The sequence below is a fragment of the Phocoena phocoena genome, chromosome 1 (genome assembly GCF_963924675.1).
Source record: "Phocoena phocoena chromosome 1, mPhoPho1.1, whole genome shotgun sequence".
Lineage (NCBI taxonomy): Eukaryota > Metazoa > Chordata > Mammalia > Artiodactyla > Phocoenidae > Phocoena > Phocoena phocoena.
The window spans coordinates 65,688,965-65,703,723 of NC_089219.1; the positions used below are offsets into that span (position 1 = coordinate 65,688,965).

General features: G+C 36.3%; 1 protein-coding gene across 1 annotated transcript in view; it reads right to left on the minus strand.

Moving 5' to 3' along the window:
• Nucleotides 1-14,759, minus strand: part of SLC44A5 (solute carrier family 44 member 5) — a 103,129-nt gene that overhangs the window by 69,890 nt on the left and 18,480 nt on the right. Inside the window, exon 3 of the mRNA XM_065886383.1 lies at nucleotides 6,058-6,142. Coding sequence (XP_065742455.1) covers nucleotides 6,058-6,142 — 85 coding nt within the window. The remainder of the gene's footprint in view (nucleotides 1-6,057; nucleotides 6,143-14,759) is intronic.

The window sequence follows — 14,759 nt, forward strand, 5'->3', positions numbered from 1 at the left end:
TCTGTCATTAATTCTTTTTCAAAATAAAAAAAGTTTAATATTCTCCTGCCTACATGCTCACAGTGAACAATTGAAACAGTTCAAGAAGGTATAAATAGCAACAAGAATGGTCTTTTAAAATGTAAAGCGGATTGTATCACTCTCTTGATGAACACCCTTCCATGGCCTTCCTGCACTTATACATCAAATCCAAATACTTTTAAAGGGCACATAGAACCACAAAATCTGACTCCTATCTGGTTCTCAGACATCTTCTCATTCCACTCCCCTTTTTCTTTGCTACACTCCAGCCTCCTGGGCTTCTTTCTGTTCCAGAAGTACCATAGGCTCATTCCTGCCTCAGGACCTTTGCCCTTGTCACTGGCTTTAAAGATCTTACCAAGGCTTTTGAAAGGCTGCCTTCTTCCTAGCCTTCATATTTCAATTTAAAAGTCACCTACTCATGAAAGTCCTAACCTGCCCCATGCAACCACAAGGCAGCTCATTATATACCAGTCATTCTCTATGGGGCCACCTGTTTTGTTTTTTCCTTTATAACATTTATCATACAATTTGAAATTATCCTTGATTGTTTACATCTTTATTGTAATTGCCCTCTAATTGAATGTAAGCTTCATGAGTGCAGGTAGCTTGTCTATTTGTTTGCACTATAACCTCTGCCTTTAGAACACTATCAGAAACATAATAGTGACTCAGTAAACACATAAATAAAAATAAAAATATAATCCCACTACCCAGAAATAATTAATGTAGGAATGTGTATATCCTTTCATATACAGGTGTTTTTTGATACGTGATATTCATATATATCACAAGGCAGAATTATACTATACATGGCATTTATTATACTAAATTATATAATTATACTAAATCATGGCATAACCTGATTTCTTGAATTAACAAAATATCATGGGTGTATTTCCATGTCAATAAATACATCTCTACTCAATCACTTTTAATGATTAAATAGTATTTTATTATGTGACTGTACCGTAACTCATTTTTTTTTTTTACATCTTTATTGGAGTATAATTGCTTTACAATGGTGTGTTAGTTTCTGCTTTATAACAAACTGAATCAGTTATACATATACATATGTTCCCATATCTCTTCCCTCTTGCGTCTCCCTCCCTCCCACCCTCCCTATCCCACCACTCCAGGCGGTCACAAAGCACCAAGCTGATCTCCCTGTGCTATGCGGCATGCCTCTCTCGCACTTTGTCACAGCTTACCCTTCCCCCTCCCCATATCTTCAAGTCCATTATCTAGTAGGTCTGTGTCTTTATTCCTGTCTTACCCCTAGGTTCTTCATGACATTTTTTTTCTTAAATTCCATATATATGTGTTAGCATACTGTATTTGTCTTTCTCCTTCTGACTTACTTCACTCTGTATGACAGACTCTAGGTCTATCCACCTCATTACAAATAGCTCAATTTCGTTTCTTTTAATGGCTGAGTAATACTCCATTGTATATATGTGCCACATCTTCTTTATCCATTCATCTGATGGTGGACACTTAGGTTGTTTCCATCTCCAGGCTATTGTAAATAGAGCTGCAATGAACATTTTGGTACATGACTCTTTTTGAATTATGGTTTTCTCAGGGTATATGCCCAGTAGTAGGATTGCTGGGTCATATGGTAGTTCTATTTGTAGTTTTTTAAGGAACCTCCATACTGTTCTCCATAGTAGCTGTACCAATTCACATTCCCACCGGCAGTGCAAGAGGGTTCCCTTTTCGCCACACCCTCTCCAGCATTTATTGTTTCTAGATTTTTTCATGATGGCCATTCTGACCGGTGTGAGATGATATCTCATTGTAGTTTTGATTTGCTTTTCTCTAATGATTAATGATGTTGAGCATTCTTTCATGTGTTTGTTGGCACTCTGTATATCTTCTTTGGAGAAATGTCTATTTAGGTCTTCTGCCCATTTTTGGATTGGGTTGTTTGTTATTTTGTTATTGAGCTGCATGAGCTGCTTATAAATTTTGGAGATTAATCCTTTGTCAGTTGCTTCATTTGCAAATATCTTCTCCCATTCTGAGGGTTGCCTTTTCATTTTGCTGTCCAAAAGTTTTAAGTTTCATTAGGTCCCATTTGTTTATTTTTGCTTTCATTTCCATTTCTCTAGGAGGTGGGTCAAAAAGGATCTTGCTGTGATTTATGTCATAGAGTGTTCTGCCTATGTTTTCCTCTAAGAGTTTGATAGTTTCTGGCCTTACATTTAGGTCTTTAATCCATTTTGAGTTTATTTTTGTGTATGGTGTTAGGGAGTGTTCTAATTTCATTCTTTTACATGTTGCTGTCCAGTTTTCCCAGCACCACTTATTGGAGAGGCTGTCCTTCCTCCACTGTATATTCCTGCCTCCTTTATCAAAGATAAGGTGACCATATGTGCCTGGGTTTATCTCTGGGCTTTCTATCCTGTTCCATTGATTTACCTTTCTGTTTTTTTTGCCAGTATCATACTGTCTTGATTACTATAGCTTTGTAGTATAGTCTGAAGTCAGGGAGCCTACTTGCTCCAGCTCCGTTTTTCATTCTCAAGATTGCTTTGGCTATTCGGGGTCTTTTGTGTTTCCATACAAATTGTGAAATTTTTTGTTCTAGTTCTGTGAAAAATGCCAGTGGTAGTTTGATAGGGATTGCATTGAATCTGTAGATTGCTTTGGGTTGTAGAGTCATTTTCACAATGTTGATTCTTCCAATCCAAGAACATGGTATATCTCTCCATCTATTTGTATTATCTTTAATTTCTTTCATCAGTGTCTTATAATTTTCTGCATACAGGTCTTTTGTCTCCTTAGGTAGGTTTATTCCTAGATATTTTATTCTTTTTGTTGAAATGGTAAATGGGAGTGTTTTCTTTATTTTACTTTCAGATTTTTCATCATTAGTGTATAGGAATGCCAGAGATTTCTGTGCATTAATTTTGTATCCTGCTACTATACCTAATTCATTGATTAGCTCTAGTAGTTTTCTGGTAGCATCTTTAGGATTCTCTATGTAGAGTATCATGTCATTTGCAAACAGTCACAGCTTTACTTCTTCTTTTCAGATTTGGATTCCTTTTATTTCCTTTTCTTCTCTGATTGCTGTGGCTAAAACTTCCAAAACTATGTTCAATAATAGTGGTGAGACTGGGCAACCTCGTCTTCTTCCTGATCTTAGCGTAACTCATTTAATCAATCTCCTATTGATAGACACTTAGGCTGTTTCCATTTTATTATTACTATTTCATAGTACCTATAAGATTAGGAATGTTTATGCAAATTTCCATCAGATATGTTCTAGGAGAAAAACTGCTGAATCAAAAAGAACATACAAATTTCATAAATACTTGATAAAATATGATAAATATTATCATATTTCACTACCACCAGTAGAAAATAAGATGTCTTTTTTTCCTCTCATTCTGGTCAATCCTGGAAATTTTAATCTTTTTAATTTATTTGACAACTTAATAAGCTAAAGTAATATCTCTATTAATTTGCATTTCTTTTTTAACTGTGGTTGATCAGCACTTTCTGTTATTATTGGCCATTATATCATGTTATTTCCTGTTTATCACTTTTGCCAACTTCTACACTGAATGATCATCTTTTTCTTTTTTGATTTTATAAAAGTAGTTCATATAATAAAGCTACTGACCCACTGTCAGGTATACATGTTGAAAAACTTTCTTTTTCCTGAATTTCCACTTATCTTTTAACTTTGTATACCACTTTGTGGGTTAAAGTGGGATTACTCTGTGTCATACTTTAAAATTTCTGTTACATTTTCTGGCTTTGGGGTCATGTTTAGAAAAAACTTCTTTACCCCATTATTCTATTAACATGCCCCTGCATTTTCTTCTGTTACTTTTTGGTTGTATATTTTATATACAATACTTCCATGTTTCAGTATTCATTTTGGTATAATGTATGAGATAAATATCCAATTTTATTTTATATTCATGAATGTCATTTCAGTTAACTCAATACCACTTATTTAATAATATACTCTTTGGCTACTGACTTGGAATCCCATCTTTATCACATTCAAAATTGATATTTGTAATTGTATTTATTTCTTTCTGCTAGTTCTATGATAATTTCACACTGTTTTAAGGATTGAAATCTGATATTTTCATAAATATTTTCACTTACTACTAAAAACTGTCAGAATCATTTAAAGTAACTTATCTTTTCAAATTAATACACATTTATATAAGAATTAAAACAATTGAGAGGCTTAAAATATATATATTTTGGAATACAATAGGTGGTTTGTAAACAAGTATATAAATTTACCAAATGATAATTGTGGTATCAGAAATCAGAGAGGAAAAAGAGCATATTTTTCAACAAACTATTCTGAGATCAACTGGTGCTGCAATTGGAAAAAAAGAAAGTTTGATTCTTACTTCATTCCATACACAAAAATAAATCCCAAGTGCATTAGAAATTTATAACTTCTAATAAACCATAGACATACTAGAGAAATATAGCTAAATGTTATTTTCAGGAGAAGGAAGGCAATTATAATCATGACACAAAATCCAAAAACTATAAAGAAAATTAACATAATCAATTCTTAAAAATATAAACATACATTTTTAATGGCTCCCTTATATTTTATTAAATACATGGGCCATAATTTACTACCATCCACATATTGTTAGATATCTGTATAGTTTCCAGTATACTGTTATTGTAAATAATACTTTAAAGAACATATCTGTTACACTAGGATTGTCTTTGAATGATCTTTATGTACTGAAATTGTGGTATCCCATTTTTGTTGGAAATAAGTGGGTCATTGGCTTAGGTCTGGGAAACGTTTCCCTTTTAAAAATAGCCTGTTTTAAAGAACTAGAGATTTGTGTGATCTTTTTACCACCTGGTGCTTTCTTTGTCCTTCATAGTGTGAAGGTTTTGTTGGCAATGTCTAGGAGCTTTAGAGTTACTGAGGTTAAGATAAGAATTACCATCCTAGATCAGAATTTAGTCTAGTTGTCTCTAATAGGCAATGAGGACCTTTTGTAGATGTCAGCTTACCCGCCATAAACTCAACCTGACATGATTAAGGATTTACCCCCCAACCTCACCAAAATTTCTGGTTTCTCTTGATTGTCCATAATAATTCTACTCCGTGTGTGTTGTTAACCCTTTCCTAAACCTATTTTTAAAATCTGTTTATCTCTTGGAATAATAAGCTCCAAGTTACGGGTGGGCAACATGGGGACACAATAGAAATATTCTGAGACTCCTATTTGCTGTTTTTGGTGGTAGAGAGCGCTGCTGCTGCCTTGGTTTCTTACCCTTTCAATACTAACTTTTATAGAAACTGAATTGGTTATGAAGAACCAGGGTATTGAGTAAAAACTCGGGTATTACCAGAAAAGAAATGGACCAGTGAGAAAGGAGAAAAAAATTTCTAAAAATATGAAATCGATGTTTCTGTTTTGTTTTCTCTTTATGATGAAGAAAGAAAACTTGCTTTCATAAATGAAAACTTCTGTTATAATTAACATTAGAAAGGAATTTAATGGAACATTCCCCCTTGTTTGTTTCAGCTACTTAGGGTCATTGTCGGCAGCAGGCTAGTTGTCTTGAAAAGCTGGCCTGCCACTCATTGAAGACTTTCTAGGTGTGCCCCTCACTTTGAAAGGTGGAGTGATTTATCAGTAGACACTGTGGCAAAAACAATTCTAACAACTGCACTGTCTAGCTTTTTAGCAGCTCCTCAGAACTCAGTCTTCCAATAGCCCATTTCATAAGGCATTTTAAAATATGGTTTCTGATAAAATCACTGGTCCAATTCACCCAGTACAATTATATTTTTACTAAGCAGAGTCTTCATGTGTTCTAATAAAATGCTGCAGAACAATGACATCTTGTCTTAAGTCATATAGTATGAAACATCCCACCTGCTTATAAACTGCCTCTGGGGAAAAGGGGAGGGAAGTCCTTTATTATGAACTTCAATCCTCTTATGAGTAGGATGTGAAAGTGATTTCTAGGTTCCAGCTTAGACAGTAAAATCAGACAAAGCAAAGTGGCCATACTCACTCATTGGGGGTGCCCTTTTGGCCACAAAAGTGGCCTTGGCTGTCTGTAGGATAGGCCACTCTTCTGGGGTCACCATTGACCCAGGCTGCAGGAACAAGAAAAGACAAAAAAAATCAGCAACAGCTGGCTGAAGGCAGTCTGATTTGAGAAATTAGAATGCACCATTGCAACACACTAACCTCTCCCCTCAATCACAAAAGATTATTGATTTTCTTAAAAGAGTAATTTCTTAATGAAAAGTAAAATAAAATATGGCTGAATCAGTCAGAAAGCATATTTCTTATTCTCTCAGGATTCATCTGGGTTGTAGCCAAAACATGAGGTAATGCACTTAGAAAATGACATTTATTAAAATGTGAACTAGAGGGCACACTACAAATGCTTGGGTGGCAAGAAGTCACTTTTGCTAGGGCTCAAAACTAAATGACTTCATAGCAGAGCTAATAAATTTGCAGTACCCATTATGATGTAATTCTTTTGGGTTATACATAAGTGAAGACCATTACAAAAAATTCAAAGGAGTGAAACTATAATACCCAATTCAAATTGGCTAGTTCTTTATGATTCCTTATGACACTGTAAAGGCGAACAGTAGCAACTTCAGAAGTAACACATAATAAAAATTCACTGTACACTTTGTCTGATAATCTCAAAGCTGCCTATAAATATCAAGTGTTTTCAAACTTCATGAAATTAAAGATTTCGCTCTATTTTCTCTGAAGATGCTGGGTGGGCTCTACCTCATACAAACTCATAGCCCTTATATACTTATCAGCTAGACTAGAGCAACGTACATTAGCTAAATTGGGCAATACTCCCTAATTCTAACTAAATGTTTCTAATTTCTCTAATTTGATTAATACGTTTCCTAAAAATCTGGGAAATTTATTGGTCACCTAATGCTTGCCTTTGTATATGAAAAACATATCTCTTTGTCCTTTGCTTCTTTTAACATTTCCAGCTATCTCCTTACCCACATGTAATGGATTTGACAGTTCATGTTACAATCCAATCACTCTTATGTACATAGCCTGTGTGACTTGGGAAGATAAAAATAAATCAATTCTGAATGAGAATTTTAATATGGAAAAGACACTTTTCTCAATAATTTTTCTCATCCATCCAAGCCTTTCCTTTTAGTATCTGAGTACCCAGAAAAGTCTCCTTTGTCTAATTCTTTCTTCAATGTCATAGAGGCATTGACAGTTTCATCTTCTAATACCTTCTTACAAAATCTGACTCATTCGGACAGTTCTCTGCTGCCATATGCTCCCATCTTTATTTCCCAGGATAAAGAAAGTGGACTATAAATAAGGCATTTAAATGACATCTAAGTGTTCAATGTATAATGTCTCCAGGCACTATTTTATTAAATTCTTCTTTTATATCTTAGTTTGTCAGATACCTAAGAGTTCTAATTTTACCTGACTCTATACTCTGTAATATGTTTCTTTTAACTTTATCCCTAAATGGTATATTCCTTTTCTATACAATTATTAATTCAAAATGGGCACCTGAAGAAACATTTGGATTGCTAGGTTTGCTACTTAATATTTTTATGACCCTGAACAAGTCACTTAAATGCTTTAGTCTTCGCTTTCCAATTTGTTACTAAAAAAATGGGTATAATAATACCCAGCCCCAAAGAATGTTGAGAATATGAAAGAAGATAAAGAAAGTGGAATGCCTAACGTGGTGCTTGGCGTGCAATATGGACTCAGTAATGATAGGTCCTGTCTTATTTGGGTTTCACAGAAACCAAACACTGAGACAAGAACTTTGATACACGTAGTTAATTTGGGAAGTGATTAAGTGGGGGGGAAGAGAGTGAGACAGGGAAGGGAGCAAAGCCAATAAAGTGCATGTTAACGAGTGGGATACTGTTATGGGTGAGGTGACTCCACGCTGCTGGGGACCTTCTGAGGAACCATGGAGAACATCTGCCCATGTTGCCATGTCAGTGGGCATGATAAAACTATCTGCCATAGCTGCAAGCAAACTTGGAAGGACTGAGGGGATATGGGGTGGGGCATCAGCAACACCTGCTGTAGTTTTTTTTCTTTTTTCATCATCAGCCACTCAGCTAAATATCTTACTAAATGACAGCTCTGTGTCCTGTACTAGAAGTCAATACCAGTATAGTTTATGTCAGAGTTCTCAACAAACACATGAAAAGGAGAGAATAAAGTTTGTAGAAGGCTTGGAGAAGAGGTGGGACCTGGAAAAGACTAGAAAATGACTAAGATTTGAGAAGGAATCTGGAAGGTGACAAGGAGTAGGGAAAGAATTATAGATTGAGGAAACAGTATAATAATAAGAGCTTCAATTTACTAATTGCTTACATGTATCAAGTACTATGCTAAATATATTATATCCATTTCTCATTTGAGTCTCACAATAACCCTATGAAGTAGATATGTTCACCTCTGATATTATTTGCAGCTCAGAGTTTTATTTACTTCTCAAGATCACCCAGGTTTTAAGTGGCATAAACAGGGTTTGAACTTAGGAGTGTTGCTCTCTAGGGCTCATGCTTTAAACATTAGACTATAGTCACTATACTGCTGCCTACTAAAGGATAGATTAGGAATGAGCTTGTTAACACTGGAAACAACAAGGATATCAGCTAAATGAGGATGAGCAGTATGTTAGACACATATGGTAGGAAAGGAGATAACACAGGTAATTTTGGAGCCTCTGCCACCTGTAAAGAAGAGCTTTGTACTTGGCAGGAGAAGGAGAGAGTCTGGTTGACAGGGATCTGATGCCCAAGACAAAGGAAAGGAAGATGAACATCTTCCTTTGTCAAGGGAAGAGTTCTCCTTCCTGATTTTGTAGTTTTGAATTATGGCAGGTGGCTGTTTACTAAGCTGCTGCTACACCTCTCCATGTATCTCTGATACAGAAGTTTTGCTGCATATGCTCTGTGTTTGAGCTGGAACATCAAGTCTGAGCTGAAAGCTTCAAGGGCCAGTTCAACCAAGTCACCTCAGTCAAGGGTATCTAGTTTGCTTTATCTTCTCCATTAAGTCCACATCTCTCCACACCTCCAGTGGAGGAATATGGCAGGGAAAAAAGGAGGAGGAAAAGGAAATATGCATAGCAGTCATTCTGTCCATTAGTAAAGTAAGGGGCTTCTCACATTTTACTCCCTTTCTTGGAATTTCCCTATTCATGGAACTTCTAGAACTCTGCTGTCCAATATGGTAGCCACTAACCACATATGTCTGCTGTGCACTTAAATGTGGCTTATCTGAAGTGAGACATAATGTAACTGCAAAATACACATCAGGTTTTAAAGAGAGTATGAACAACAACAAAAAAAGCATGTAAATATCTCATTAATACCTTTTAATTTTAAAGAGAGTATGAACAACAACAAAAAAAGAATGTAAATATCTCATTAATACTGTTCATATTGAGTATATTTGAAATGATAATATTTGGTTATGGTTAATTTCATCTTTTTATTTTAACTCCCTTAAATGTAGCTACTAGGAAATTTAACATTACACATTTGACTCACTTATGTTTCTTCTGGCTCGATCTGTTCTAGAATATTTCCCCACAAATGTCAGGACTTCTCATATAAGGTGATTAATTATGCTGTAGCATCATGGGTTTGTATGTCAGTCCTCCTCAACTCCGTCATACCCAACACATCCTTTTTATAACGAATATTTGACAATGCTGCTTTTATGTAAATCTTGAAGTACTATTTATACATAACTCATCTACCCCCACACACAATTTCTTTTAAAAAAAAAACAATAGCTGTGATGTAAATGAGAACTAAGAAAATAAGTTCTAATTAAACAGTATGCATATCAATATTGTAAATGCTCGCATGTGACCAAGTTAGAAGACAGAGTAAAATAGGTACTTGCAGCTATAGATAGAATCACTGAATGTAACAGTTATAATTGCAGGAGGATTCAGGTGTACTGTGTAGGAGACTCAAATACTGTAAGTGGTGTTGTCAATGATACAATTTTCGTAAATGAAAAAATTTTAGTAAATTCCAACCAAAAAAGTACAATCTTTCCTCAAGTTCTCTTGGTAGTTATTAAAACCATGCAAAAATAAAAATTTGTAATTTTAAAACAGAAGTTCTAGATTCAAATATTTAAAAGCAAGTTGTCACCTACATGAGTGGTACATGGGAAAGTTGGCAAGAAGCGGGGCAATTCTCGGTTTTGCAGAACTGTCCCAGATATTGCCAGGCATCTATCTTCCCTGGCTTCCACCTACCCACTAAAAGACAGTAGTACCTCCAAAACATGTGACAATCAAAAAGTTAACTCAAAATTTCTAGAAGACCCCCCCCATGCAGTGGTACTGCTCCAGTTGAGAGCCACTGATGTAGATGTTTATTCACAGTCTTAAAAATTTCCAAAATATATAGATTTCACTTGGTCTTTTCCTCCCTGATTTTTTGGGGGATATGCTATCATGGAGCTCTTTCTTATAATTTAATCCCATATACTTTTTATATTCACTAGTTTTATTTTTTGGATTCTACAGATAAGTGATATCATACAGTATTTATCTTTCTCTGTCTGAGCTATTTCACTAAGCTTATTGCCTTCCAAGTACAGCCATGCTGTTGCAAATGGCAAAATTTCATTCTTTTTTATGGCTGAGTAGTATTCCATTGTATGTATATACGCATCTTCTTTATCCATTCATCTGTTGATGGACATTTGTTTCCATATCTTGGCAATTGTAAATAATGCTGCTATGAACACTGCAGTGTATGTATCTTTTTGAATTAGTGTTTTTGTTTCTTTTGGCTATATACCCCAGAGTGGAAATGCTGAGTCATATGGTAGTTCTATTTTTTTTTTTTTTTTTGCGGTTCGCGGGCCTCTCACTGCTGTCGCCTCTCCCATTGCAGAGCACAGGCTCTGGATGCGCAGGCTCAGTGGCCATGGCGCACGGGCCCAGCTGCTCCGCGGCATGTGGGATCTTCCCAGACCGGGGCACAAACCCGCGTCCCCTGCATCGGCAGGCAGACTCTCAACCACTGTGCCACCAGGGAAGCCCTCTATTTTTTTTTTTTAGTACTGCATTTTCTTTTTAATATTAATTTATTTATTTAGGTTGCACCAGGTCTTAGTTGTGGCAGGCAGGCTCCTTAGTTGAGGCTCCAGGGATCCTTAGTTGTGGCTCACCAGCTCCTTAGTTGCATCAATGGACTCCTTAGTTGTGGCCTGTGGGCTCCTTAGTTGTGGCACACAAACTCTTAGTTGTGGCATGCATGTGGGATCTAGTTTCCTGACCAGAGATCAAACCCGGGACCCCTGCATTGGGAGCACAAAGTCTTATCCACTGCGTCACGCTTTTTTTTTTGTTTGTTTGTTTGAGAAACCTCCATACTGTATTCCACAGTGGTTACACCAATTTACATTCCTACCAACAGTGTACAAGAGTTCCCTTTGCTCCACATCTTTGCCAACATTTGTGATTTGTGTTATTTTTGATGACAGTTATTCTTACAGGTATGAGGTGATATCTAGTTATGGTTTTAATTTGCATTTCTCTGATGATTAGCAACATTGAGCATCTTTTCACGTGCCTGTTGGTCATTTGTATTCTTTGGAAAAATGTCTATGTTAAAATTTGTATGGAAACACAAAATACCCTAAATAGCCAAAACAATCTTGAGAAAGAATCACACTCCCTGACTTCAGACTATACTACAAAGCTATAGTAACAATAGGGTATCAGCACAAAAACAGACTTATAGATCAGTGGAACAGAACAGAGACCCCAGAAATAAGCCCATGAACTTATGGTCAACTTACAACAAAGGAGGCAAGAACATACAATGGAGAAAAGACAGTCTCTTTTTTTTTTTTTTGCTGTACGCAGGCCTCTCACTGTCGTGGCCTCTCCTGTTGCAGAGCACAGGCTCCGGATGCGCAGGCTCAGTGGCCATGGCTCACGGGCCCAGCTGCTCCATGGCATGTGGGATCTTCTCGGACCGGGGCACGAACCCATGTCCCCTGCATCAGCAGGTGGACTCTCAACCACTGCGCCACCAGGGAAGCCCCAAGACAGTCTCTTTAATAAGTGGTGTTGGGAATGCTGGACAGCTACATGTAAAAGAATGAAATTCGAACATTTTCTAATACCATATACAAAAATAAAATCAAAATGAATTAAAGACCTGAATGTATTGGGTTGGCCAAAAGGTTTGTTTACTTTTTCCGTAAGATGGCTCCAGTAGCACTTAGTTGTCTTTCATTGGAAACCATTTTGTTAGATTGCATGTGACAGCTGTCATATCAGCATGCACTTAAAAAAAAGACTTATCAAAATTGGTGAATTTTTGTGTAGCCATTTTAATATTGAAGATAGAAGAAAAAAGCAACATTTTCGGCATATTATGCTTCATTATTTCAAGAAAGGTAGAAACACAACCGAAATGCAAAAAAAAAAGATTTGTGCTGTGTATGGAGAAGGTGCTGTGACTGATGGAACATGTCGAAAGTGGTTTGCAAAGTTTCATGCTGGAGATTTCTCGCTGGACGATGCTCCGTGGTCGGGTAGAGCAGTTGAAGTTGATAGCGATTAAATCGAGACATTAACTGAGAACAATCAACGTTGTACGTGAGATAGCCGACATACTCAAAACATCCAAATCAAGCGTTGAAAATCATTTGCACCAGCTTGGTTATGTTCATTGCTTTGATGTTTGGGTTCCACATAAGTTAAGTGAAAAAAATCTTCTTGACCGTATTTCCGCATGAGATTCTCTATTGAAACATAATGAAATCATTCTGTTTTTAAAACAACTTGTGATGGGCAATGAAGAGTGGATACTGTATAACAATGTGGAATGGAAGAGATCATGGGGCAAGCGAAATAAACCACCAACCACACCAAAGGCCGGTCTTCATCCAAAGAAGGTGATCTTGTGTATATGGTAGGATTGGAAAGGAGTCCTCTATGATGAGCTCCTTCTGGAAAACCAAACGATTAATTCCAACAAGTACTGCTCCCAATTAGACCAACTGAAAGTGGCACTCGATGAAAAGCATCTGGAATTAGTCAACAGAAAATGCATAATCTTCCATCAGGATAAGGCAAGCCTGCATGTTTCTTTGATGACCAGGCAAAAACTGGTACAGCTTGGCTGGGAAGTTCTGATTCATCTGCCGTATTCATCAGACATTGCACCTTCGGATTTCCATTTATTTTGGTCTTTACAAAATTCTCTTAATTGGCAAAACTTCATTTCCCTGGAAGACCGTAAAAGGCACCTGGAACAGTTCTTTGCTCAAAAAGATAAAATATTTTGGAAGATGGAATTATGAAGGTGCCTGAAAAATGGCAGAAGGTAGTGAAACAAAAGGGCGAACATGTTGTTCGATAAAGTTCTTGGTGAAAATGAAAAATGTGCCTTTTATTTTTACTTAAAAACTGAAGGCACCTTTTGGCCAACCCAATAAGACTGGGAATCATAAAACTCCTAGAAGAAAACATAGGTTGAACAGCCTTTGACATAAATTGTAGTAATATTTTTTTAGATCCATCTCCTAAGGCAAAAGAAAATAAAAGCAAAAATAAACAAATGGGACCTAATCAGCTTAAAAACTTTTGCACAGCAAAGGTAACCATCAACAAAACGGAAAGACAACCAACTAAATGGGAGAAAATATTTGCAAATGATATGACCAATAAGGGGTTAATAACCAGAATACATAAACAGCTCATACAGCTCAACCTCGAAAAACCAAACGACCTGATTAAAAAATGGACAAAAGACCTGAATAATGCCATTTACTTTTATTCAGCTGATCAGCATGTTTGGCAGCTTTCAAATATGTCCATAAATTATTTGACAATTTTCCTTCAAATAGTGGTGCTTAATTCCCTATCCTTTGAGTGTGGACTAGACTTAGTGACTTGCTTCTAATGAATAGAATGTGACAGAATAATATTTGGTGACTTCCAAGAATAGGTCATAAAAGGCAGTGCAGCTTCCTCTTTGCTCTCTCTCTCTCTATTTTAGATCAGTAGCTCTAGGGGAAGCCATCTGACATGTCATGAGGACGCTCAGACAGTCCTATAGAAAAAGCCCACGATTGTCAGCAGTCAGCAAGAACTGAAGCCTCGTGGTGACATCTGTGCTAGGGAGCCATCTAGAAGGCTGATACCTCACCATAGTCAAGCCTTCAGCGGAGTGTGGCCTTGGCTTACATCTTGACTGCTACTTCATAAAGAACTCAGAGCCAGAGCCACAACCAAGCTATTCCCAATTCTGGACCACAGAAACTGTGAGATAAGAAATGTTTGCTTACTTTATATCGCCAAGTTTGAGAGTAATTTGTTATGCAGCAATAGATAACTAACTACTATCTAGCTTTTAAAAATCTTTTGTATACTTGAAGCAGTTAAATCATCTTTCTCTCCTTCAACCTAAATATTCACAATACTTAAATTTTATTTTCTATTTGATTTCTATTTCTATTTTTATTTTCTCTTGTCATGTTTTGAACTCACAGCTACAATTCCTAGGATTTAAGTATTTTTTGTTGCTTCGCTATATGATTTAATACATGGAGCCTGCAACTTGATTTAAAATATGACTTAGGGCCTACCTAACCAATTACACGTTATCTGATACCAATTTACCTTACTTCTTTAAAAAACAGTTAATATGAAAACTTTATCTTAAAGTGTGGGTCTAGAAT